The sequence below is a fragment of the Equus quagga genome, chromosome 22 (assembly GCF_021613505.1).
Source record: "Equus quagga isolate Etosha38 chromosome 22, UCLA_HA_Equagga_1.0, whole genome shotgun sequence".
In the NCBI taxonomy this organism is placed as follows: domain Eukaryota; kingdom Metazoa; phylum Chordata; class Mammalia; order Perissodactyla; family Equidae; genus Equus; species Equus quagga.
In genome coordinates this window covers 914,785-939,259 of record NC_060288.1, presented here as the reverse complement: position 1 = coordinate 939,259, position 24,475 = coordinate 914,785, and the positions used below count along the sequence as shown (strand labels likewise).

Here is a 24,475-nt window from a genome sequence, read left to right as displayed (position 1 = left end):
CTAAAGAATCCACGAAAAAACTTTTAGAAATAATCAATAAATACAGTAAAGTTACAGGATACAAAGTCAACATACAAAAATCAGTTGCATTTGTATATACTAACAATGAAGTAGCAGAAAGAGAAATTAAGAATACAATCCTATTTGCAATTGCAACAAAAAGAATAAAATACCTAGAAATAAATTTAACCAAAGAGGTGAAAGACCAGTACACTGAAAACTATAAAACCTTGTTGAAAGAAATTGAGGAAGACACAAAGAAATGGAAAGATATTCTGTGCTCTTGGATTGGGAGAATTGACATAATTGAAATGTCCATACTTCCTATAGCAATCTACATATTCAGTGCAATCCCTATCAAAGTTCCAACAATATTTTTCACAGAAATAGAACAAAGAATCCTAAAATTTATATGGAACAAGAAAAGACCCTGAATAGCCAAAAGAATCCTGAGGAAAAAGAACAAAGCTGGAGGTATCACACTCCCTGATTTCAAAATATACTACAAAGCCATAGTAACCAAAACAGCATGGTACTGGCACAAAAACAGACACACAGATCAATGGAACAGAATCAAAAGCCCAGAAATAAACCCACACATCTCTTGAAAGCTAATTTTTGACAAGGGAGCCAAGAGCATACAATGGAGAAAGGCGAGTCTCCTCAGTAAATGGTGTCCGGAAAACTGGATAGCCACATGCAAAAGAATGAAAGTAAACCATTATCTTGCACCATACACAAAAAACCTCTCAAAATTCATTAAAGACTTGAGTGTAAGACCTGAAACCATGAAACTTCTAGAAGAAAACGTAGGCAGTACACTCTTCGACATCGGTATTAGCAACATATTTTCAAATACCATGTCTCATCGGGCAAGGGAAACAATAGAGAAAATTTAAAAATGGGACTACATCAAACTAAAAAGCTTCTGCACAGCCAAGGAAACCATCAACAAAACGAAAAGACAACCTAACAATTGGGAGAAGATATTTGCAAACCATATATCTGATAAGGGGTTAATATCGAAAATATACAAAGAACTCATACATCTCAACAACAAAAAAACCAACAACCCAATTAAAAAATGGGCAAAAGATCTGAACAGATATTTTCCCAAAGAAGTTATAGAGATGGCCAACAGGCACATGAAAAGATGTTCAGCATCATTAACTATCAGAGAAATGCAAATCAAAGCTACAATGAGATATCACCTCACTCCTGTCAGAATGGCTATAATTAACAAGACAGGAAATAGCAAGTGTTGGAGAGGATGTGGAGAAAAGGGAATCCTTGTACACTGCTGGTTGGGAGTGCAAACTGGTGCAGCCACTATGGAAAACAGTATGGAGATTCCTCAAAAAATTAAGAATAGATCTACCATACAATCCAGCTATTCCACTGCTGGGGATTTATCCAAAGAACATGAAAACACTAATGTGTAAAGATATATTAATTGCAGCATTATTCACAATAGCCAAGATTTGGAAGCAGCCTTGGTGCCCATCAAGGGATGAATGGATAAAGATGATGTATATACACTGTGGAATACTACTCAGCTATAAAAAAGGATGAAACCTGGCTATTTGTGACACCATGGATGGACCTTAAGGGTATTATGCTAGGTGAAATAAGTCAGAGGGAGAAAGCAAAGTACCACATGATCTCACTTATAAATAGAAGGTAAAAACGACAAACACACACATAGAGACAGAGATTGGATTGGTGGTTACCAGAGGGGAGGGAGAGGGAAGAGGGTGAAAGGGGTTATTAGGCACTTGTGTATGGTGATAGATTATAATTACTCTTTGGGTGGTGAACATGATGTAATCTACAAGAAATCAAAATATAATGATATACACCTGAAATTTATATAATATTACAAACCAATGTTACCACAATAAAAAATAAAGTATAAGTCTATTAAAGGACAATACACTGAAATAAATGCTAGTGTTGTATATATTCATTTCATTTATTCACTAATTTATTAAGTACTTATGATGAGTTAGGTACTGAAACAAAGATGAGTAAAAGAGTTTCCATACCCTAGGTGGGCAGCTCAGTCATCAAGTGATCAGAACAGTGAGAAGGTACTGTTTTAGATTACAAAAATCCTGTACAGATTCCATGGGAGCTCACAGGAGGGGAGGCTGTGAAGCCCACTCTTGTAGGGGTGGGAAGGATTGGGTCCCAGAGGAAAATAGTCTGCACTGACTCTTGAGGGATGCGTTGAAGCTGGATAGGGAGGGGGAAATGTTAGAGAGGGTGGGGATGGGGGCCAACAATGGCGATACAGAAAGCCCTGGAGATGAGGCAGAGCTTCATGAGTTCATGGGGCTGGAGTCCGCCTTGACTGAAGCTTTGAGTCCGGAGTCAGGGCGTGTTGAGGTGAGGATAGGGATGTCGCTGAGAACCAGATGATGAAGTGCCTTAGCTTTACATGCCTTTGGGCTTTGCCTAGAGGACGCCAGGGCGCCACTGAAAGGGGCTGAACAGAAGGGTGATGCTGTTGGAATTTAGAATCTTCACCTTGGCTGCTCTGTCTAGAATGAAGTGTCCCTCAACTTAGCGGGACAGAGATCTAGTGTAGTGACTCCGGGCTGAGGCAGTGCTGACCTGATCTGCAGCCGTGGACGTAGGGATAGGAGAAGTGGATGATTCTAGAAGTGATGATTGATTAGGTAGTGATAGCTGACATTTATGTAAAGCTCACTGTGTGCCAGACGTGGCGTGGAGAGAGCAAGAGTAAAGGATGAGTCTCGGGTGTGGGCAGCTCATTTAATGCTGGCGCCATTCACTGCTGCTCAGAAGGGGAAGCGCTAGTCAAGGGGAGGTGATCAGCCCTGTTTAGGTGGGTGATTTTGAGGTGTTTCTGGGACACTTAAGTGGAGCTGGCCAAGACGGTTGGAGTATGGGTTTGGAGCTCAAGAGAGAAATCAAGTTTGGAGCTGTAGCATTGGGACTGATTAGGGTGTTGATATAAATTTAAACTGTAGAGATGGATGATATTCTCTGGTGGTAATGTTTAGAGTGAAAAGATGGGGCCAGCCTGGTGGTGCAGCGGTTAAGTTCGCATCTTCTGCTTCGGTGGCTCGGGGTTCACCGGTTCCGATCCCAGGTGTGGACCTACACACCATTTGTCAAGTTATGCTGTGGCAGGTGTCCCACCTAAAGTACAGGAAGATGGGCACAGATGTTAGCTCATTGCCAGTCTTCCTCAGCAAAAAGGAGGATTGGCAGCAGATGTTAGCTCAGGGCTAATCTTCCTCAATTTATCAATCAATCAATCAATTTTTGAAAAAATAGAGTGAAAAGAGACCTGAGATCAGAACTGTGGGGCCCACCCATAATTGAGTGATAGGCAGAGGAAGGGCACCTGTGCAGGAGACTAAAACCAACAGCCAGGGAAGAAGGCAGGAAAGCAGAAGAACGTGGTACCGTGAAGCCAAAGAAAGAAAGCGGTTTTAGACGGAGAGAGTGTGGGCATTCCCATCCAATGCTGGCAAGAGGTGGAGCAGATAAGAGCTGTGTCTGTGGGATTTAGCTGCAAGAAGTCAGTGATGACCTGGGTTGGTGAGAACATCTTTACTGGTGTGGCAGAGCAGAAATAAGATGGCAGTGGGGTGAGGAGAGGAAGTGAAGGCCTTTAGATATAGACTACATGATCCAGAACTGCTCTGTCCAGCACAGTAGCCACTCACCATATGTGGCTATTTAAAATGAAAATTAATTAAAATGATGTAATATTAAAAATTCAGTCCCTCACTTTCACTAGCCACATTTCACATGCCTAGTAGCCATTTGACAGAACAGATTAAGAACATTTCCATCATCGCAGATAATTCTATCTGCCGGTGCTGACCTAGAAGCTGAGCAGTGAAGGACAGGAAAGAAATAGAGCGGCAGCTATTCTGAGCTTTGTGTGTATGTGTCTGGGAGTCGCGTGTGTGCGTGTGTGTATTTAATGAGAGAGACATGGGGTACTTAGAGTTGGTGGGAAAGACTCATGTGTGAATGCATGTTTGCCTCCGTCCTGTCAGCTAGTTGGAGTGTGTAGAAAAAAGATCCCCTCCACTCCTTCGTGTGTTAAAAAGTTTGCCTATGAAGAGAAAATATTGTTTTATCCCTGCATCTCCAGAATTTTTAGCCTGGCACGTAAAATGGGGTTGGTGTGCGTTTGTGGATGTAACCTCTGCATTACCGTCGGGGCGTCCGTGTTCTGGTGCTGTGGTTCATTGCGTAATCACATAGCACTCATGAGCCAAGCGTTCCGTGTGCTCCAGCTACTGTGCTGGGCATTGAGGATGCAGACGTGAATTTTGACTAGAAGAATGTATTTGTGTCTCCAGGATTGCACTCTTTCCCCAGAGTGGTTCTGAGGTCCACTTGGGTGCTGCCTGCCTGTGATTTGGGGGTCAGCAGAAGTTTGCAGCCTTGCTGAAGTCCTTGGGCAGAGTAGTACACTAGAGACGTGTGACATTATATCCCCTAAGGTCACACCTGTCCACAGGTGTTTTCTGAGCCCCTGCTAAGCACCTACCCGTTTGTTAGGCCCTGGGGGTAGCAAAGATTTTAAAATAAGATAAAATGGCTACTCTAGTTGGGAAAATGAGACATTGTAAACACTTGAAGATAAAAACAGGACAGTGCTTAGGTACCAGCTGGGCATGTGGGGTGGACCGTGAGGGCCAAGATCCAGGGCACAGAAGGGGCCCAGCAGATGGAGCCATGGCCAACAAGCTGATAGGAATAAGTGTGATTGTGAGGAGTAATTGTGATTTTGTTAGCCACACATTGGAGTTGGTCTCATTATAAGGCTAGTGTCTGATTAATGATAGCCTTTAAAACTTGAAGAAAGAATTGTACCTTGCTGTTTCCAGCAATGGGGAGATTTTAGGTACTTGTGCAGGGAAATGAGCTGAGGGGAACTTGCTAAGCGCGTGGACATAGCATACATCACTAGTGGGCGAGACCGTAACAGCCAAGAGCCAGGATGGAATGCCTGATCTTGCCTGCACTTGATGCTGTGTGCAAACACCAGTGTAACTATTTAAGAGGATAGAGACTCCTCCTCTCTCCTCCCAAGGTTACAGTGTTGCTCCTAGCCTCGGGGATAACTCACTGCTGGGGTAAGCTTGGTGGGAATGTGAAACAAGAAGAGAAATGAGCCCTTGCTGATAAATGCACTTGTTACTCCTCAGTGCTAGACACTCCAGATCCCTAAGCTGCTCAGAGAGTTAGAGACTCCCAGTGATGCTTCAGCATCTGTGCTCTTTGCTAGGTTGGTATAAAATGTACTACATGTGTCCTACTCGGAATTTAAGGAGGCCACTGGAATATACATTGCTGTAGTTACTTATTATTCAAACTTAAGAAAATAGGCCTACAATTTTGAGAATTATTCTTTGAGGGCTCTGCTATAAAGAGGTATCTGTTATCCCCTTGTTTATATCACACCTGGTTCTTTGAGCGTCCCAGGGTGTGGAGAAAAGTCCTTTCCTGAAGAGAGGCATTTCACAGACAGGAATCTTTTTTACCTAAGTGGAGAAATGTGGCTATCCCTTCAGGTCCGGGTTAGATCTCACAGCTTCGGAGGGTCCTTAATTAGGAGTAGTAACTGTCCAGGTTTTCTGTACCTGCATCTGCACAAATGTCCCTTAATTCTGGATATTTGCCTGGTTATAACAGTGTTTCTTATGCCTGTTGAACTGTATTCCTTTTGTGTGGAATCAGATTTCTTCATAAGCCTCAACTACTACAGTTAAGATGTCATAAGCGTGTGAAGGAGAATAATGTAGAATTAATGAGAAAAATGAAGCATGAAGTATCCAGATTTTACAGTGCAATAACAGTGGGAGAAAAAGAAGAAGGAATCCAGCTGTATCAAATTATTAACATTGATGAAACCAAAGGCCAGCCTGCAGGGCACCTGGACTACTGGCCCACAAATGGCACTTTGAGAACCCTGGTTCTCACCGTAGAGTGCGTCTTCCAGTCCTTTGAGACCTTTCCTCATGGTCTACCCAGAGAATAGACTCTCATACAAAGGAGGACAGAGTCTGGAGTCTTTTTCTTTATCCTGTGGCCCTTGAAGTGTCTTATTCTGTGTCACTGATAGCTGTGATGACTGCCATCTTTGTTAGAAGGGATGGGGCCCTGGACCCAGAAGACAACTTTTACAGATGGGTCCCTGTCCTGAATTATAATGTTTTCTTGTATCTCTTCCCAGTTCCATCTCCTCACATCGTAACAACCCACGTCTCATAATGGCAGTCATTCCTAAGACCGTTTACCCTTTGGGGTTTTCATTTTGCATTCCATGTCTATAACACCATCAGATAAGCCATCTTCCAGGCATTTACAATTTCCTCACGCTCCCAATATTTCTTCTCCATCTTCTTCTCATAGGACTGTCCACCAGCCAAACACTAACAACCTAAAATGGATTTTATGTAACAGGGAAAATCAGGGCTTATCAAGATCATTACTGTTACACACACAGCAAAGATGCACAGTGTACTTAAAGGTCCTCTTAAGGAGAATAATGAATGCAGAGGGCTGGGAGCTCTTCTTGAGTTCAGTGTTGTTCACTCCAGTTTCCTTTGAATGTTAGGCCTTTGGGGGATAGAACCTCTGTCACATTCGGCCTCCACAACATTAACGCTCCTTTACCAATGCAGTTTACAGTAATAGACCAATTCAGGGGTGCAGAAAGGGGAGGCATTCTTTTTGTCATTACTTAACTCCTAGAATCATTCTGAAGAGTACCAGCGCCCCAGGACTGCCTGGGGATGACTTTGCCTCCATTTGGGAATCTCTAGGTTGTGGAAGCATTGAAATAATTTTCCCTAAAGTAGTGCTTTCCAACCTGGCTGCACATGACAGTCTCTTGGGGCGTCCAGGCTGCACTACAGACTAATTAAATCCATCTCCAGGGGTGGGACCCAGCCATCAGTATTTTTAAAGCTCCCTGGGTGATTACAGTGTGCAGGCATGGTTACGAACCACTGCTTTAAAGGACTTGCCAGATCCGGAGATGGAATAGCCTTACAGGTAATAGTTCTCAAGCCTGTGCCTGTTCACGGGCTGGTCCCTGGAAATTGTCATGCTCTTTGTGGAATATCATGAAATATATTTGGCCTTCTCCCTTTATGTAGTACATGACCTTCCTTTTGGGGGAAACTGAAATCTTTCTTCCCATCCCCACTGCCAAATAATGTGCTAGCCAACACTTAACTGAGTGCTTAAAACAGTTTGTGTAAGTGCTGTATATGTCCTTCAGTCTCCACAACAACCCTATGAGATAGGTCTTTTATTATAATCCCTCTTATTTGACGAGTGAGGACAGAGAGGCAGAGAAAGGTTCAGTCACTTGCCCAAGATTACACAGCTCGAACTTGAGCCCAGGCCCCCTTGGTCTGAGGTTTGTGCTCCAATCTGCTGCCTCTCATGCACACAAGCACTACTTCCTTCAACAAGTATTTACTCAGCATCCGTGATGTGCCAGGCGCTGCCCTAGGCTGGTCAAGCACACTTGCTCTACTCTTACTGTTGTGAATTAAGGAGGGCTTAAGAGTTAACAGACATGTGTACCACTGTCAGAAAATGAGTTAACATCAATTGTTTCAAAACAATTATTCTTCGTAGATGTCCTGTAAGACCAACTCTTCTATATCTAACAACCTTATACAGCAAGTTAACTATTTAGTTGAATATATTTTTTTATTTTCTTTGACTCATGGATTATTTAGAAGTGAGTTAATTTCTAAGTGTTTAGAGATTTTCTTGTTGTCTTTCTGTTGTTGGTTTTTACCTTGAATCTATTATGATCAGAGAACACACTCTATAATTTCAATTCTTTTAAAATCGTTGATTTGTCTTATGGCCCAAGATATAGTCTATCTTGTTGACTGCCCTATGGGTGCTTGACACATATGTGTATTCTGCTCTTCTTGGGTGGAGCATTCTGTAAATGTCGATTAGATCCAGTTGGTTGACTGTGTTGTTCACATCTTCTATATCCTTCCTGATTTTGTGTCTACTAGTTCTGTCAGTTGCTGACAAGGGATTGAAGTCCCCAATTATAATTGTGGAATTGTCCATTTCTCTTTTTAGCTTTATCAGTCTTGTTCCATGTATTTTGAGGCTCTGTTGTTTGGTGCATAGACATTAGGATTAATCCTGGTGGATAGATCCTTTTATCATTTTATATGTCCCTCTTTATCTCTAGTAATTTTCTTTGTTCTAAAGTCTACTTTATCTTATATAGCTACTCCTTTTTTTAATTAATGTTTGTATGGTGTATCTTTCTCCATCCTTTTTCTTTTAACTTACCTAAGTTATTTGTTGAATTTGAAGTGAGTTTTTTGTAGACAGCCTATGGTTGTGTTGTGCTTTTTTTTTAATCCACTCTGCCAATCGCTTCCTTTTAATTGGTATATTTAGACCATTTAGACGTAAAGTAATTATTTAGATGTTAGAGCTTGTGTCTCCCAAGTTAACTATTTATGTGACTAGGGCACGTTTTTCTCTTAGAAAGTTCACCAAGAGATTAAATTAAAAATAGTTGTCAGTGGATATTTGACCAAGGGGTCTTTGTTTATTTGTGTGATGCTATGGCCAAAGGAAGAGTTTGACCTCATCCCCTGGAGACGTTTTCTCGCCTGCATTTGTTGTAAACATGCAGTTGCATGGGGTTTGGGGGTCTCAGGTGTCCATTTGTCCATGTGTTTAGTGGACCCAGAACTATTTTCTGAGGAAAATTTTAGTTCTATCTTTGGTTCTATCCCTCAGCCCAGCTCCATGCTGAGGTTGAGTGGCCTTAGGTTCTGACACAAACCTAGTGTGTCAGAAGACGATGTCAATAATACCACAAGCACAGTAAGTGATGATGTTTGCATCTGCTCTTAATGATCAGCATTGCATATTTATATATTTACATCCTGTTGTCAGTTGCTCATGTTCCAGGTTTTATTGTTCCATTACAAATTATCCCAGAATTTAGTGGCTTGAGATCACCACTTTCATATGCTGACAGATTCTGTGGGTCAGGAATTCAGAGAGGACACAGTGGGGATGCCTTTCCCCTGTTCCATCATGTCTGGGGCCTCATCTGGGAAGGCTAGAAGGCTGGAGGTGACTTGACAGGGGCTAGAATCATCTGAATGCTCATTTACTCATAGATCTGGCAGCTGGGCTGTGATGACGTGAGGACCAGGACTGCCAACTGGAGTGCCTACGCGTGGCCTGTCCCTGGACCGTGGCGTCTTCGCAGCATGGCAGCCTCAGGGTAGCTGAACTTACATGGCAGTCTGGACTCCAAGAGAAAATGTTCCAGCAACAAAGAGGAAGCTGCATCACTATGCTGTCCTCTCTTACACAAAGCAGTCAAAACCCCTTCAGCTTTGAGGGAAGGGGCAAAGACCCCTTCTCTTCATGAGAACACTCTTAAATAATTTGGGGGTCATGACTTACTTGAGAAAAAATATTGAGGGAGTGCTACCTAAATAGTTAAATATTATCTATTCTTACAGATTCTCTAGGTTTAAAAAAATTCCTTATATTAAACTGTCATCTGAAAACGACATATCTCATAGACCATATTGTTTGCTGTTCTATGGAGTGGTTTTATGCTTGAACAGTACATCAGTCTTAAGATATGTTACTAAGATTACTGCAGGAATTTTGTAGAGGCACTGGCTCTCATAATTCTAAGATTACGGGTGTGTTTCTGCTGGTGTGTCATCGTTTCATGGACATAGCTAGTCATGTATTGCTGGTGCCTGTGTTGTACACTTGGAAAAACTGAAGCTTTGAGAATGACTCGTCCAGAGTCATAGAGCAAGTTGATGGTTGAATGGAATTAAAATTCGGGTCTCTCGTTCTCTTGGGCCAGACTGTCTCTGAAAGAACTTTCCTTGGCTTTGTTATCTAAGGTGTTGCTTTATGACTTTCTACCTCACAGGGGTTTAGTGTGGCTGAAGCATAGCTTGGCATTCTGAGCAGATCATTACACTCAAAAGGACGTTCCTCTTGGGTTGACAAACCCAATAGTCTTGTTTGTTAGTGTGCTTTTCACCCCAAAGAAAAACGCTTTTTATTTTCTTATTATGTCTTGTGCTTTCCCTTGTTGATTAAGTTGAGGTGTGTGTCCATGTCCAAGTTGGTGTTTCTAAGGATTTGGAGGAAAGTGTGACATAGGATTCATTCTTTCAGTTGAAGGCTAATCTCCAGGGATTTTTCTTCAAAACTTTATGGTGGTTAGAACATACTTTATCACAGTCTAAGATACAGATTGTTGTATTTTAGCTATTGTGATTATTCAAAAAAGAAAAGCAAATCCACAAACCAATATTCAAATAAAAACGAGAACCTGTGTGTCAGGGAATGGTGAGAGCTCCTTGGCGTGACTCACAAGGCCTTCCGGGATCTGCCCGTCCCTTCAGCCTGGCGTCTTGCTGTGGCCCCTCTCCCAGCCTTACTGAACTGCCGTGCTTTTCTGAGTGTACCACATTCTTCCTCCGTGCTGTTGTTCCTGTTGTGGATGCTGGTCAAGCTGCCTGGAGTGTCCTCCTCGCCCACCCCATAGTACATCTGCCTGCTGCACAGCTCCTCCTTCTCGGCTTCACTCAGATACTCGCCTCTCTGGTTGGCCGTCCCTGAGTCTCCCAAGCAGGAGTAGGGGTTCCTCACTGGCAGCCCCCGCCCTGACCACAGTCCTGTGGCTGCTCTTTTCTGTTTCTGTGCCCTCCAGGGCAGGTCCACGTCTTATTCATCTTTATATGCTTTACTACCAGTAGTGGAAGGTGCTCAGTGCAGGGTTGTTGAGTGAATGAGTGACAGGATTAATGTGTTAACAAAAATGTATCCCCTCGTTCACTCTCACCTCACCTTTACCTCCTGCCCTGTGGTCCTAGAATATTTGCAAGAAATGATTCGTTAATTCAGATTTCATTAAAATACTACCAAAATTTGCACCATTGCTCCAACTTTCTCTGTATTATGAAGAAGATGTTCAAAGACAAACAGAAAAGAGGATTGGGTCTGGAAGTGTGCTTTTCAGGTTGGTTTTCTAGGCTGATGTGGCATCAGTTCCTCTGCCTTTTTGTGACCACCACAGACACAGCAGGGACAGCTAGTCCAGCCTTGTCCCAGTGCATGCTTAGCGGGCATTTGGTCAAAGCTTATCTCTCATCAGGAACCCCATTGGCCTGGACCATTATTATTTAGTACAATGGCTAGTTCTTCATTTTTACTGTCTAACGTTTGTGCCAGTTTAGGGAAACCAATGGTTCCCAAAACCTATTCCTCAGACCCAATTTAATAGGTCTGGTGTGGGGCCCAAGCATCTGTATTTTCTGAAGCGTCTCGTTTCTGCAGGCGTAGACAAACACAGGTCAGTAATGTCTATTATGGTGGAAACCACGACTATATTCTAGGTCTTTGGATTCTTCTCTTGCTCTTCAGCTTGCTGTGGTTTATCTGTAGTGCAGAGCTTCTACAGAAATATACATATTTCCCCCCAAATGTCCAGTGATTTAATCGTATCGCCTATTTGTAAAGCTAAAATGAATTCTTACCACTGACTAATTAGCTGAGTTCGTCAAATAAAATAAATGCCTGTAAGATATTCAACTTATGATTTTCCTTGAAGCACAAAGCATTTGAGGTTGATGCTTTGAATGTACACTGCGGTTCCATAAGACCAGGAAGTAGGAACCCCCTGTCATTAGATAAATATCGAGTTTAAGTTGTTACGGAGTGAATGGTGAAGCCAGGGTCAGACCTCGAGTCTCTGGCATAGGCGTTGGCCAAGCACAGAGGCTCAGAAACAGCCGGGAGACGAGGTGTGTCTGCAGTGGGAAGGGAGGCTGTCCTAATTGTGTTGATGGTTGGGGGGAGTAGGGGTGATATGGTGCAGGGTTTTGCTAACCAGTATGGGGGGAGGGGTGTCGTCAGATAAAAGGTCATGGTATCTGATAAAGGGCTATGGGGTCAATGATTTGAAAATTCCAATTAATGTTATATATTAGAAATGAGTTTCTCAAGCAACAGCTAAAAAAAAATCCTATTGTAATATTGCTAAAAAGTTACCTTGCCTCAACTATTACGTATGCTAATTTCTATATCACCAGGCTTTTACTAGAATATCCAGAATCCCCACATCTCTGGGTCCACAGTGACGATTTAACATGAGTGGGTGGATTCAGCTCCCAGGCGTATTTAAGGCCACTGTACGGCACAGACAGAGGAGGGGCTTGCCGTGGAGCCCCGGCGTGTCTGACCGAGAGCGGTAATATGTTAAATGACTCACGGAGCAAAGTGGGGTGACGTAATCATAATAATAGTAATGACCGTTGACATCATTGGTGCTTTTACTGACATCGTTAAGTACTTCCCAGTGCCAGGCATGCATGTTTACAGGTATTAATTCATTTAATCTTCACAACAGCCCTATGAAGAAATAGGTTTACTATTAATCCCATTTCTTAAGGATGAAGAAATTGAACTCAATGAATCAATCAGTAATACATTACCTTACTCTTCAAAGGTGAGATTTAAGACTGACTTTTCTTTTCCGATATACTTTAGAAAGTTGATTAGCTTTCTGAAATATCTTTATTGATGTTTTTCTGTCCTCAAAAGTCAGCCTCAAAAAGAAAGGAAGAACAGAAAAGAAAGAAGACTTATAAACAGCGTTTTTGATGGCAAAGTTGATTTACCTTTGAAGAGCTTTACCGTGACATGCTCTTAAATTCGCAGTCCGTGTCCATCACTCTGTGAGCGTATCACTTGTAACATTCAACAAGTTACCTCTTAGACTTCTAGAAAGCCCTCAGTTCCCCCATCCATAAGAGGAAATGGGTAAATGGCTCACCTCTTTGGAAGAGCTTTTAGAATCGAGGTGCTATTTGTGAAGGTGGTTTGAGGAGCAGCCGTGAGGTGCGGTACAAATGCAGACAGGCTGTATGTCCTCTCTGTGGGCAGTAAGTTGCTTAAGTGTTGTGCACAGACACACTCAGTGGTTAGCCAGAGACAGGAGCGTGGTCACACATTCTTTGATCTTTGACCTTTTAACTCTGCTCATTGCCGCTGCCTGTATCTTAAGGTTTCTGCTTTTCCGCGCAACATCCTGGATCTACCGTCCCACGGTGTTTTGAGAGGAAGTCCCGCAGCTGTTCGGAAACACACCCCGATAATGGCTGCTCTGACGTCCCTACCTCGGATGTTTGTTCTGGAATCTCTGCAGACCTCCCCACTGTCTTGGTCTCCACCACGGCTGTCTAGCCTCTTGAACTCCATTTAGTCCAGATAGGGCTTTCGTCTGTGTTATTTTTCACCATTGTTTTCTTAAAACAAGGCTATGGAAAGATAAGGATCTGCAATCTCTTCATAAGAACCCACAATCGTTGAAGAATAGGAACTCGGGTGAAAAAGAGATAGTGTATCTGGGGGCTTGAGCAGCACATTGTCTGGTCTAGCCAACTCGAGAGCGTTGAGCGAGAGACGGTGCAGAGGCCTGGTTTGCAGGGCGGCCATGTCCTGGGCCTGTTCATCTCCTGGAAGAGCCCCATTTTTTTTTTTTTAAAGATTTTAACTTTTTTCCTTTTTCTCCCCAACCCCCCCAGTACATAGTTGTATATTCTTCATTGTGGGTCCTTCTAGTTGTGGCATGTGGGACGCTGCCTCAGCGTGGTTTGATGAGCAGTGCCATGTCCACGCCCAGGATTTGAACCAACGAAACACTGGGCCGCCTGCTGCGGAGCGCACGAAGTTAACCACTCGGCCACGGGGCCAGCCCTGGAAGAGCCCCATTTTTTCATTAAACCTAAACATCCTCAGAAATCCATTTTCCTCATGCTTTCTGTCATTACTTTTGACTTCCGACTCTTCATTGTTAATTCTCACTTTGACCCATTTCGTGTCCCTTGAGCCTGCCTTTCCTTGGACTTTCCTCCTCCCTCTCCAGCCTGGACCCCATAAAGTGTTCCTTCAGCCACTTTCTTCCCAGTGCCCCGGCTTCCTTGCCCTCCACTCCTGTCCTGCAGAGCCCGGTCCTAGATCAGCGAGTCACCATCGTTTCTCCTTATTTCCCTGTTCTTCATGTGGCTGGAGGAAAGTCACCAAATGTATGAGCTGGCGTCTGTACAAATTTATGGTCTCCACCCCAGCTACACCTTTGTGCTATTCTGTAACTCCTTTACTCCTCCTTGCTCAGCTCTGCCCCTCAGTCTCCACTGCCACCATCCCAACCCTTCAGCATCCTCTCAAAGCCTGGATCCCACCCTAATCCCCCCACTGTCAGGTTTCTTTCCTCCTGCTTCACTGAGAAATTAACGCGTTAGTTCCAGTTAGTTCCCGTGAGTCCTTTGGCTCCTTGCCCCAAACCTGCACCATCTGTACCCCGCCCCCCTCCTTCTGCCCTCTTTTGGGGAGTGGGTGACTCTTCCCTGGCCAGAGTCCTTCCCACCCACCTTTCTCGTGCCATCTGTGTAGCCTCATTATCTGATTCTGCTTGTTCCTGCCTCTCAGCATGTGAAGGGGCTGTTTCTTTTTCGTGTTTTTTAAAAAAGAAACCACTGTCAACTCTGTAAGTTCCTCTAGCTACTACTCTATGGCATTCATTCCCTTCTTAGCCAGGCGCCTGCCTTCCCTCCCTCCCTCCCTTCCTTCTGTGCAAGAGATATTCACTGGGGCTGTGCACACAGAGTCCCTGTGTTCGTGGAGCTTACCTTCTAATGGTGGGAACAGTAATAAATAGGTGGGTGACCAAATGAATACATAATTAGTAATAAATAATTCAGATAATGTGTGATGAAAATACTAAAACAGGGTAATGCGAAAGAGGTGACAGAGAGGGACTGGAGCAGCCTGGGGGTGGGAGTGGCTTCAGAGAGTGAGACTAGAGAAGGCCTCTTGAGGAGGTGGCATTTGGGTTGAGACCCAAAACGTGAGAAGGATCTAGCCATGCCAGGACCTGGGAGAAGCATTCCAGGTGGAGGGGAAGGAAAGGGCAGAGGTCCCAGGGCAGGAATAGACTTGAGCACTTCAAGGAAATGACAGAAGACTCAGCTCACTCAGTTCCTGCCACTTCATCTCATCATCTTTCAAATCTGGCTTGCATCTCTGTCACTTCTCTGACACGTTATTAGAAAGATCACCAGGGATCTCCTGTTTGCCCTCCAGTAGGCCAGTTTTTTGCTCATCTCACTTAACCTGGGTGTAACAGCTGGCTCTGTTGAGCAGCCCCGCTCACCCCGTGGGTTCCCTGCTGCTCTCTCCTGCCTCTCTGTGTGCTCCTCTCCTTGTGACTGACCTCTCAGTCTCCTCTGCAGATCCACACCCTCCGCACGTGCAGGGTTGGGATGTCCCAGGCCTGCATCCTGGGCTCCCTCTTCTCGTTCTACAGACTTCCTGGCTGATCTGACCCACACCCACAGCTTCAGCATCTGTGCTGGGGACACCTACCTCTGTATGTCTAAAAAAGGCCTGTCTGCTGCACTGCACGCCTCCCCATCCAGCCCCTCAGTCAGCCTGTCAGAGCTCAGCTCATCCCTCCCCGCCCCGGGCCTGGAGCTGGTCCCCTTCCCAGCGTTTCCACTGCCACCGTCTTGGTTTCGGCCCTTGTCATTTCTGCTGAGTCACTGTGTTCTTTCCTTACTGCTCTCTGATCTCAGGCCCTGCCGTCCGTCCACGCTCCACACTGCTATAGGTGACAGCACTAAAGTGATCCGGTCTCTCCGCCGCTGGAGACCAGCCGTGCGCCCCGAGCCCCAGGACGGGGTCTGCACTGTGAGCAGTCCTAGTGGGCGGCGTGCTCTGGCCCTGCCTGGCTTTCCCGCTTCATCTGCCACCTCTCTCCTGCACCTACCTTTGCACTCCAGCCTTGCTGAACTGCCTCAAGTTCTCCACACGTAACAACTTGGTTTTGTTTGAGATGTTTTCGCAGTGTCTTTGCTTATCTGTTGTCTTTCGTTAGAATGCCTACTCTGGTTTTGTAGTCTTGGCAAACACCCACTCGGTCTTCAGTTCTGGTGAAGTAGCTTGTGTCCACGGTCCCCAGCCTCCAGCAGGCGGCGACTCCCTCCTTCTGTTCCCTTCCACCTTGGTCAGACTCTCCCAGGTGCTTATCCTCTATTTATGCCTGTTTGGTCCACCTCTCTGACTTCCTCTCTTGCATGTAAATTCTGAAAGCACAGTCATGTTATCATGTTCATCTTTATATCTCGAACATAGAGCACAATCCATGGTAATAATAGCTCTGAGAAAAATCAATGAGGATAAAAATAACGTGTCATTTGAATATGAATGACATGGGGCTGGTGGGTCACCTGGTAAGGAGCCCAGCCCTCTGCTCACTGGCTCCTAACACACCTCCACTTCCTACTTACTGTCACACACCCAGCAGCCTTGATGGAGTGATAGGCTGCCGTTTTGTGGAGAAAGAATAGCTCTGAAAAGAAAGTCAACAGCTAGTACGAGTGATGAAGTAAGGAGGAGCTCTGAGTAAGTGAGGTTCTTAGGAATTCCTGAGAGATTAAGAAGCAAGCGTTGAATTTGTCTGCAGGGGCCTGTGACGTGAACAAATACACCCCAAATGCCATGAAGAAAGATGAGAAAAGGCGATTCATGAATTGTTTCAGCGAAAACGTCAGTCAGCGCAGCCATTTCTGATCAAAGGAAAGAAACATTTAGTGGAAGTTGAAGCTGGGGCTAAATGAGTGAGGACATGACTCGAGGTGGCTCTGAAATGAGGCACTGTGATACAGGAGAAAGCTGGGTGCGCACAGACACTGCCGTAAGCCGGCGGATGAGGACAAGCTTAAAGTGGCGACTTTTTATTGCTTTCTATGGAGAGAATTATTTGTGATATAGTAGCTGAGCATTTGGGGATTTATGGCAGTCTTAGGACATCTCTTTTGCAAATGTCGAATGTCTACTACTTTCCCTAAGAAAATAGAGCCGACAACAGATAGCACTGTCATGATGTCTCATTTATCTCACATGGTCTGGGAATGAGATATTCCATCAAGGCAGAGTTTTCTAGATAACTGAAGCACCAAAATAGTAAAAAATTACTATTTTGGAGTAAAATCTTTCTCACGCATTTCCCTGTTTCTCTTCTTGAACAGAATACGGAGAATATGCTCTTACAGTGATGTCTTCAAAGGCCCTTTACACAGGAGGAGTGTTTCCTTCTTTACAGTGAAAAGCGTGTTTAAATGTGCACATCTCAGGCATTTAAATTTTAAAAATAACACTGTGCTGCCTCTTCCGCTGCTGTCAAGAGGTGACTTGTCACTCTTTACTACTGTCAGCATTTCTGCCTGTTACAGATTTTCTTTTCCCGTAAACTCCTCTTTTCCTTGTTGGAAATATTTTTTTTCGTGAAACTCCTCCCTTTCAAAATTTACTGCTTTCCATGTGTTGTAGACTGTGAATTCAGATAATGGTGAACAGCTGTTACAATCGTGTGTTAAAGGAAAATAAAAACTCTAAGGTGGATGCGAGGATTATCTGTGGGTGAGTGAGTAAGCCCGGCGGTTTTGACCACAGACTCTGTGTTGTTTACTCTGACTTCTCAGAAGCTGCTCTTCACGTGCCTGCTTCTTCTCTGTGCTGCGCTGTTAGTGTTGCCTCTGAACAGTGACCTCTAGGGAGGGAACCCCTCACGGGGGTGTGTTCCAGTGAGTCATTAACACGTTTGGTGATCGCAGACAAATCACAGCCTCCCTGGGTCTCAGCTTGCTCATCTGGAAGAGCGAAGGCTGGACTCGATGGTCTCCAAGGTCCTTTCATGTTCTCGAGTGCCACAAAAGTAGTTTAGCAAAGAAGAGTTGAAAAGCCCTAAGACCAAGTGTCTGGAGGACTGAATGGTCACTCTGGACAGAGAACGTCAAGGGGATCTTCCTGGAGGAGGAGGCTCAGGTTTAGGAGGGTGAAAGAGAGAAAAGTAGACTGGTGAGAAGTGTGTCTTGGGAAGTGCAAGGCCTTTTCAGAGGAGAGTAGTGTCGCGGTAAAATATACATACATACCATTTTAACCATTTTTAAGTGTACTGTTCAGAGGCATTACGTATATTCACATTGTTGTGTAACCATCACCACTACCCATTTCTCGAACTTTTTCACAATGTCAAACAGAAACTCTGTACCCATTAAACTCTAACTCCCCATTCCCCCTCCCCCAGCCCCTGGCCTCCACCTTTCTACTTTCTGTCTCTATGAATTGGACTAGTCTAAGTACCTCATGTAAGTGGAATCATATAATATTTGTCCTGTTGTGTCTGGCTTATTTGACTTGGCACACGTTTTCAAGGTTAATCCACGTTGTAGCATGTATCAGAACTCAATTCCTTTGTAAGGCTGAGTTCTATTCCATAATATATATAGACCCCATTTTGTTTATCCATTCATCTGTTGATGGAGGTTTGGGTTGATTCCGTCTTTTGGCTATTGTTAATGATGGTGCTATGAACATGTGTCTACAAGTACCTGTTCAAGACTCTGTTTTCAGTTCTTTCGGGTATATACCCAATAGTGGAATTGCTGGATCATATGATAATTCTATGTTTAACTTTTTGAGGAACTGCCACACTGTTTTCCACAGTGGTTGCCCCATTTCACTTCCCACCAGCACTGCAGGAGCATCCCAGTCTCTCCAGGGGGAGAGTAGTTGTATGCTCAATACAAACCAGCTTGACTGCAGCCAGATTTCCTGTGAGGCAGGGGCGAGACCTACACTTAGGACAGTAGACTAAGGCCAGGTTGTGGAGGGTCTGTAAGGCCTGGCCATGGGGTTGGTGCTTTATTTTGGAGGCTGTGGGAAGCTGGTGAGCACTTCTGAGCCAGGGGAAAACCAGGATGAGAGTGGTACTGGAGGAGGGCTAAGGGCCAGAGGATAGGTGCCGGGTGGATTGGGTCGGCTTACGATTGCAGTTCTCCAGCTGGGAGACCTAGGGTTCATTTGGGAAGGTAGAAAGGCAGGGATCGAAGTGGAGTAGTCACTTCTGGGCTCAGCAGTGCAGCAGTGGCCACAGCCTGCATACACTCATATTGAGGGAGGGTGAGGATGTGAGGGTAAGGAGTGAGTGGTACCTCCTTGACCTTCAGCATCATGATTTCTAAAGTCCTAAGTGGAAGACAGCATGTAGACAGGGGCCTTGCATGTGGTTAGCTCCTTGCCTACGAAGGAATAGACATTTGCAGCAGACCGTGGAGCTGTATCTTGGACACCTGGAGGTGTCCCCACCTGTTTGGTTATCCTAGGGCCTGGCCCCCTTGAGTAGGATAAGATGAGCATTAGGATGCTTGCATAGGGCCCAGAAACACCAAACTCAAAGTAAGCTTAGCACCTATAGAGAGACAGAAGGGGAAAGGAGGTGCCAGTTAGGGTGTCTAAACCAAAATCTAAACTAGTTCCCAAGTTTTAATTTTGATCTTTAATTTGCATGGTGCATAAAATGATACTATCCTGTAACTATTATGGGGAAGGCCTTTGTGTGGCTGATTTGCTTTGCATGTGCCATTGTGCATGCCAGCTTATTGGCCGAAAACCCACTCCTGTCTCCAAATACTCCTGCCCCCCTTTCTCTCAGTCCCCTTGTGCTTTCACCACTGAAGATTTCCGGGAGGCACAAGGATCCTTGGGGGTGGCCTCTGTGTTACAAAAAGACTGAGAGCGCTCTGTCGGCGCAGTGTGGGAGGTTCTGCCTGTGGGTGTGGTGGGCAGATGGCTGGGTGTGGGTTTTAGTGGACACAGGTTGCAAGGGAGTTTTAAATAACTTATTCAAAATAGATAAATTAAGGGATCTAAAAGCAGATGTATAAGACAGTTTAATCAGGCAGAGAATGGGGAAGTATGCTATCAAGTTGATGTAATAACTGTTTCAAGGCACAGGATGTGGGAGACAATGAGAAAGCAGCTGAAACTGGTATGACGATTAGCCTGGATGTCTAGCCTTCCTGATGTAAGGCGTGCCACGCCTGGAAACCACCAACAGAGGGGCTGCCTGTCCCACCCGCCCATGACGCGGGCTGCACAAGGCGGTCGTTCTCACATGGCTATAGGAATCATCGTCACTGAGAATTCTTACAGTCTCTGGGTTCTTTATAAATAGATGTCCATTTCTTGAGATGGGGTTGTGTGTATTTCTACCTATATTTTCAAATCTGTGGATTTAGATTTTCAAAAGTTAATAATTCTTATCCTGGTGTTGAGAAAGAAAATGACTCAGTTAAAAAACAGTCTCCACCCCACGTCCAGTTTTATTTGCACGTTACACTGCCAGCAGCCTTTTCCACATTTATCGCTGTGTGAGGTGTGCTTGCCAACACCAAATAACAGGAGCGTGGCGCCGTGGCCACTGGCCCTGGTGGCCTCCTTCAGCTGTGCAGATATGCTGCTTACCAAATGCGATCCCGTTCTGACTCCGCCCACCCCTATTTGGACCCTGGGAGTCGTGCTTTCCCCACCTGCTGTAGACAGCATCCTGGGAGGGCAAGGTCTGTTTCCTCAGTGAGTACCAGCTGCCTGAAAGAATGAACAGATTTTGAAGGGAACCACTTCACATTTTCACGGAAGTCCTTTGAGCTTCCTAAGAAATGGACCTTCTTTCTTCCATGAATGGCCCCTGCAAGGACGCTGATTCTGTTCCAACATGAGCTCAGGAAAACTTCCCTCAGCTGGCCTGACGTTGAGCGCTGTTGAGCAGCATGCCCTGTTACCCAAGGAATCGATGGAGGCTTCAGAAGAGAACTTGGTCCTTGTAACTCTGTGCCCAGGGCCGTAAATCACCTGTGCTCACTGACAGCAGATTACACATCTGGAATTTCCACGCAGGCCCGTGGGACAGCTGTGAGGAATGAGACGACCTTGAAAATTCACAGTCCTGGACTCCTCGGTGTGGCACCTGGAGGAAATCTAAACTTCGAACAGGATCAAAGAGGCTGTAAGACCAGGGCTATAGGATGAAAAGGTCCCATAAGGCCAGGAACAGAGAAGAGAACTTGGCAGTGTTTGTGAGGAAGACCTGTAGGTCTCGCAAAAGGATAGAAGTGGAGAGTGAGGAAGAAAAGAGAAGTGGTTTGTGAGAGGCCTCCAGAACTGTGACTGACCGCAGGCAGACATTTTCCCCGGAAGCTTCCTTTTGTAGCTGGTCAAAGGCTGGGAGGCGCATTCTAGCTAATGTGGGGATTAAGAGGAAGGAAGAGACATGGAACGGAAAACGTGGCAAATCACAGATAAAAGACGAGGAAGCGTATCTGGTGATTGGTTGAATTTTACAGTTTCTTTCAGACTGTAGAAAAAACACCCGCAGTATCAGTGATGCTGGGAAGCAGGGGGACTTAGGCATCTGGGAATCGTTTGCTCCTCAGATAGGGCAGTCCTGTGGGATCAGGCCCGTGGCAGGCTCATCCTAAGAGCTGAGCTGAGATGCTGGTCACATCATCGACCTGACTAGCGAGGCTGTGTGGGGTTTCAGTAACAGTGACATGGGGTAGAGCACAGTTTGGGGGGTCCGTAAACAGACTGCCCAACAAGTGTAGCTCTGGAGCACTGAGCTGCACTGCTTCTCAGAGGTGGGAAGGATGATGTGAAAGAGGTGTGCCTGCCACTGTGCTGGGTATACTTTATGCATTGTCTGCCGTAATGCTTCCAGAAGCTTCCAGAGGGCCACATGACCCGTGTGACTGGCCCTGAGCTGCTCTCAGGTACCCCCAATAGATCAGTATGGTCAGTCCATCTGAGATGGCTATAATTTCTAAGAGATAATTTCAACACTTTTAAAATTAAATAAATATAATAATTAAAATACTTATTTAGTCATATTGCAGAGCATGTGGAAAATAGCAGAAACGGAAAAACTCATAACCCCACTCCACATCACAGCCAGTCTTACTTTGGCATATTTCGTTAATAGCCCTTTCTTTAATGGCTCTAAATAGTAGAATAGAGTTTTGTATCCAACATTACAAACATTTTCCCATGTTTTTATGATGTCTTCATAACTGTGGTTTTTAAATTTGATGATATTTTGATTTCTTTTGGGATTTTTTAAGTGGGAGCATGTTGAGTTTTCTAATAATTATATCTTATTTTTTTTTTTAAAAAAAAGGCTTTTTGTGCCAGATCTTGGCTATAAAAACACACTCAGCAGCAAGGGTTAATATTTAAAACTGTCTTTCCTTGTGTTTCTGTTAACAGGGATCTACCGCACAGAAAGAGATAAAGGCACTTTATATGAGCTCACGTTCAAAGGGGATCACAAGCATGAATTCAGACGACTTGTCTTGTTTCGACCATTTGGCCCTATCATGAAAGTAAAAAAAGAAAAACTCAGCATGGCCAACACACTTATCAACATTATCGTGCCGCTGGCACAGAGGGTGGACAAGTTCCGGCAGTTCATGCAGAATTTCAGGTTGGTGCGTTTGTACGTGGAAGGCATCCTGAGTGTGATGTGTGGGAAGCGCTGCTATCATGGCCCGTCATCTCCGTCATTTCTCCTGCCAAGTACAAAGGCCCCTTTCTCTTCTCGTTCAGCTCTGTTTTCTTCATATAACGTTTATCGGTGTTTGCCTTTCCCTGAAGTAATTAGAAAACTGCCAGATAAGCAGATTTCCTGTGAGAAGTGAACATAGGAAGGACTGTTACATCAGGAGCTGCAAAGATGGCGTAATGCCTGTTGTGCTCGGCTCTAACTTGGGCCTGGGCTCAGGTCTGGGGCCAGCAGGGGCCGTGCTGTTTCCGCAGGAGGGTGGGCCCCGGTCCAGACTCTCCAGGCCAGCGTCCGAGGCCTGCGGCCTTGCTCGGCTGCGGGCTGGCTTCATTCGCTGCCCTGTGCCAGCAGTGGGATGCACTGAATCAGAAGCCATTTTTATTCTAACTTACGTCTCCTCAGAGATTAAATTTAGAATTATGTCCAGAAGGTTCCAAGCACTCATTTTTGTAGCTCCTCAAGAAGACTAAGTGGGGTTTCATTTTCAGATGCGGTGATGTAGTCTTTACATCGTCTCTTTAAGCTCTGCATTGTGCAGTGTCGGACCTTGTAAACTGTTCTGGCTGCATCCACATATTGGTTGAGGGGAATCAGCTAACTTAGCCAGCTTAAAGATAGGAAGCCGTAGGCGTCTCATTATAAATCTTAGAAGACCAAACTTATTTTAACCTTTTATCATTAAATTTACATTATTAAAAGCCACTAATGCTCAGTATAAGGGTGTGGTTGATACTTCTCAATTCTGGATAAGGAATGCACTCTTTTTTTAATTTTTACCTTTGAAGAGTAACCCTTTTCTAATGAAATGTTAAGGTCAGCATCCAGTACTCTCAGAAGAGACCCTGGGAGGTTGTCTGGTCTGACTCTCCCCTCAATAGCATTCCTGACCTCCGGTTCTCTATGCAGTGTGTGTGGACCTGGGGACTGACTGCCTCCTCCACGAGGCAGGCTGCTGCTTTTTTGACAGCTCTGGGTGGAAAGCTTACAATTATTTGGAGCTGAAGTCTGCCTTCCTGTAATTTCTACCCAGTAGGTCTGGTTCTAGACTCTGAAGAAAGGACTGAAAAAATGCATTTCTTCCTAAACGTCACGGCCTTTCCCGTATTTGAAGAAAGTGACCACAGCTCCTTCGGCTTGTCTTCTCCAGGTTCAGGAGGTGCCTTTGGTTGTGGTCTCGTGCCAAGTAGGGATGCTGGTCTTCCCAGCTGTTCCAGGTTGTTGAGTACCCCTTTGGGCACAGCGTCCCTCTGGCTCCAGTACGGAAGTGTCTGTGTGGCTTTGGCTTCTTCGAGCCTTCCCCCAGTGTTTTTGTGTCCTCTCTCTGTCTTCTTTTGGGCAGGGCAGAGTGTTGCTGGTTTATTAAGCACTGCACCCTGAGAAGGACTGAGCCTCTGGTTGGCACCAGGCATCTAGTCAAATCATTTTCCCCGGCGGCTGGTATGCTCATTTCTAGGACTAGCTTATAGAAGCTTCCTTTGGCTAGGAAGCTGCCTAGAGTTTGCCAGGTGAAGGTCTCTGAGATCTGCTTCAGCACACAGGCCAGTCCCTGAGCCTGCTGGGCTTGCTGAGGTAGTGCTGGCACTCAAGGACTGGCTGCTCAGCGAAGGGCCAAGTCTTCTGCGTAGGACTCTGCGGCCTGGAAAGGCAGGCTTCTCATGTCTGACCAGCTGTTGCCTTAGTATCATGAGGATTGCAAGTCATTAACAATAGGAATAAAACTAGAAGGGAAATATTGTTGGCAAAAGTAAAATTAGTAGCTTAGGAGTCTTCAAAATTGAGATGGTGAAATGAAATGTAATTCTAGTTAATGTTTTAAAAACAAACAATCCCGGGGCCGTTTCTCCTGACTCTCAGTGTTCAGAGGCCACTGCTGCACGCTGGCAGGAGAGGGCACAGGGAAGACTTGCTTCTTGGGTGGGATATCTGGAGGGCATGCGTGTGCCAGACACTCAGCCAGATGTCGGGATAAGCAGC

At 45.0% G+C, this 24,475-nt stretch overlaps 1 protein-coding gene across 9 annotated transcripts in view; it reads left to right on the top strand.

Annotated features, from left to right (window-relative positions):
- Window positions 1-24,475, top strand: part of CSGALNACT1 (chondroitin sulfate N-acetylgalactosaminyltransferase 1) — a 333,538-nt gene that overhangs the window by 260,248 nt on the left and 48,815 nt on the right. For all 9 annotated transcript variants that reach the window (XM_046648695.1, XM_046648693.1, XM_046648697.1 and 6 more), the window contains one exon: window positions 22,207-22,423. In XM_046648695.1, the coding sequence (XP_046504651.1) occupies window positions 22,207-22,423 (217 nt within the window). The remainder of the gene's footprint in view (window positions 1-22,206; window positions 22,424-24,475) is intronic.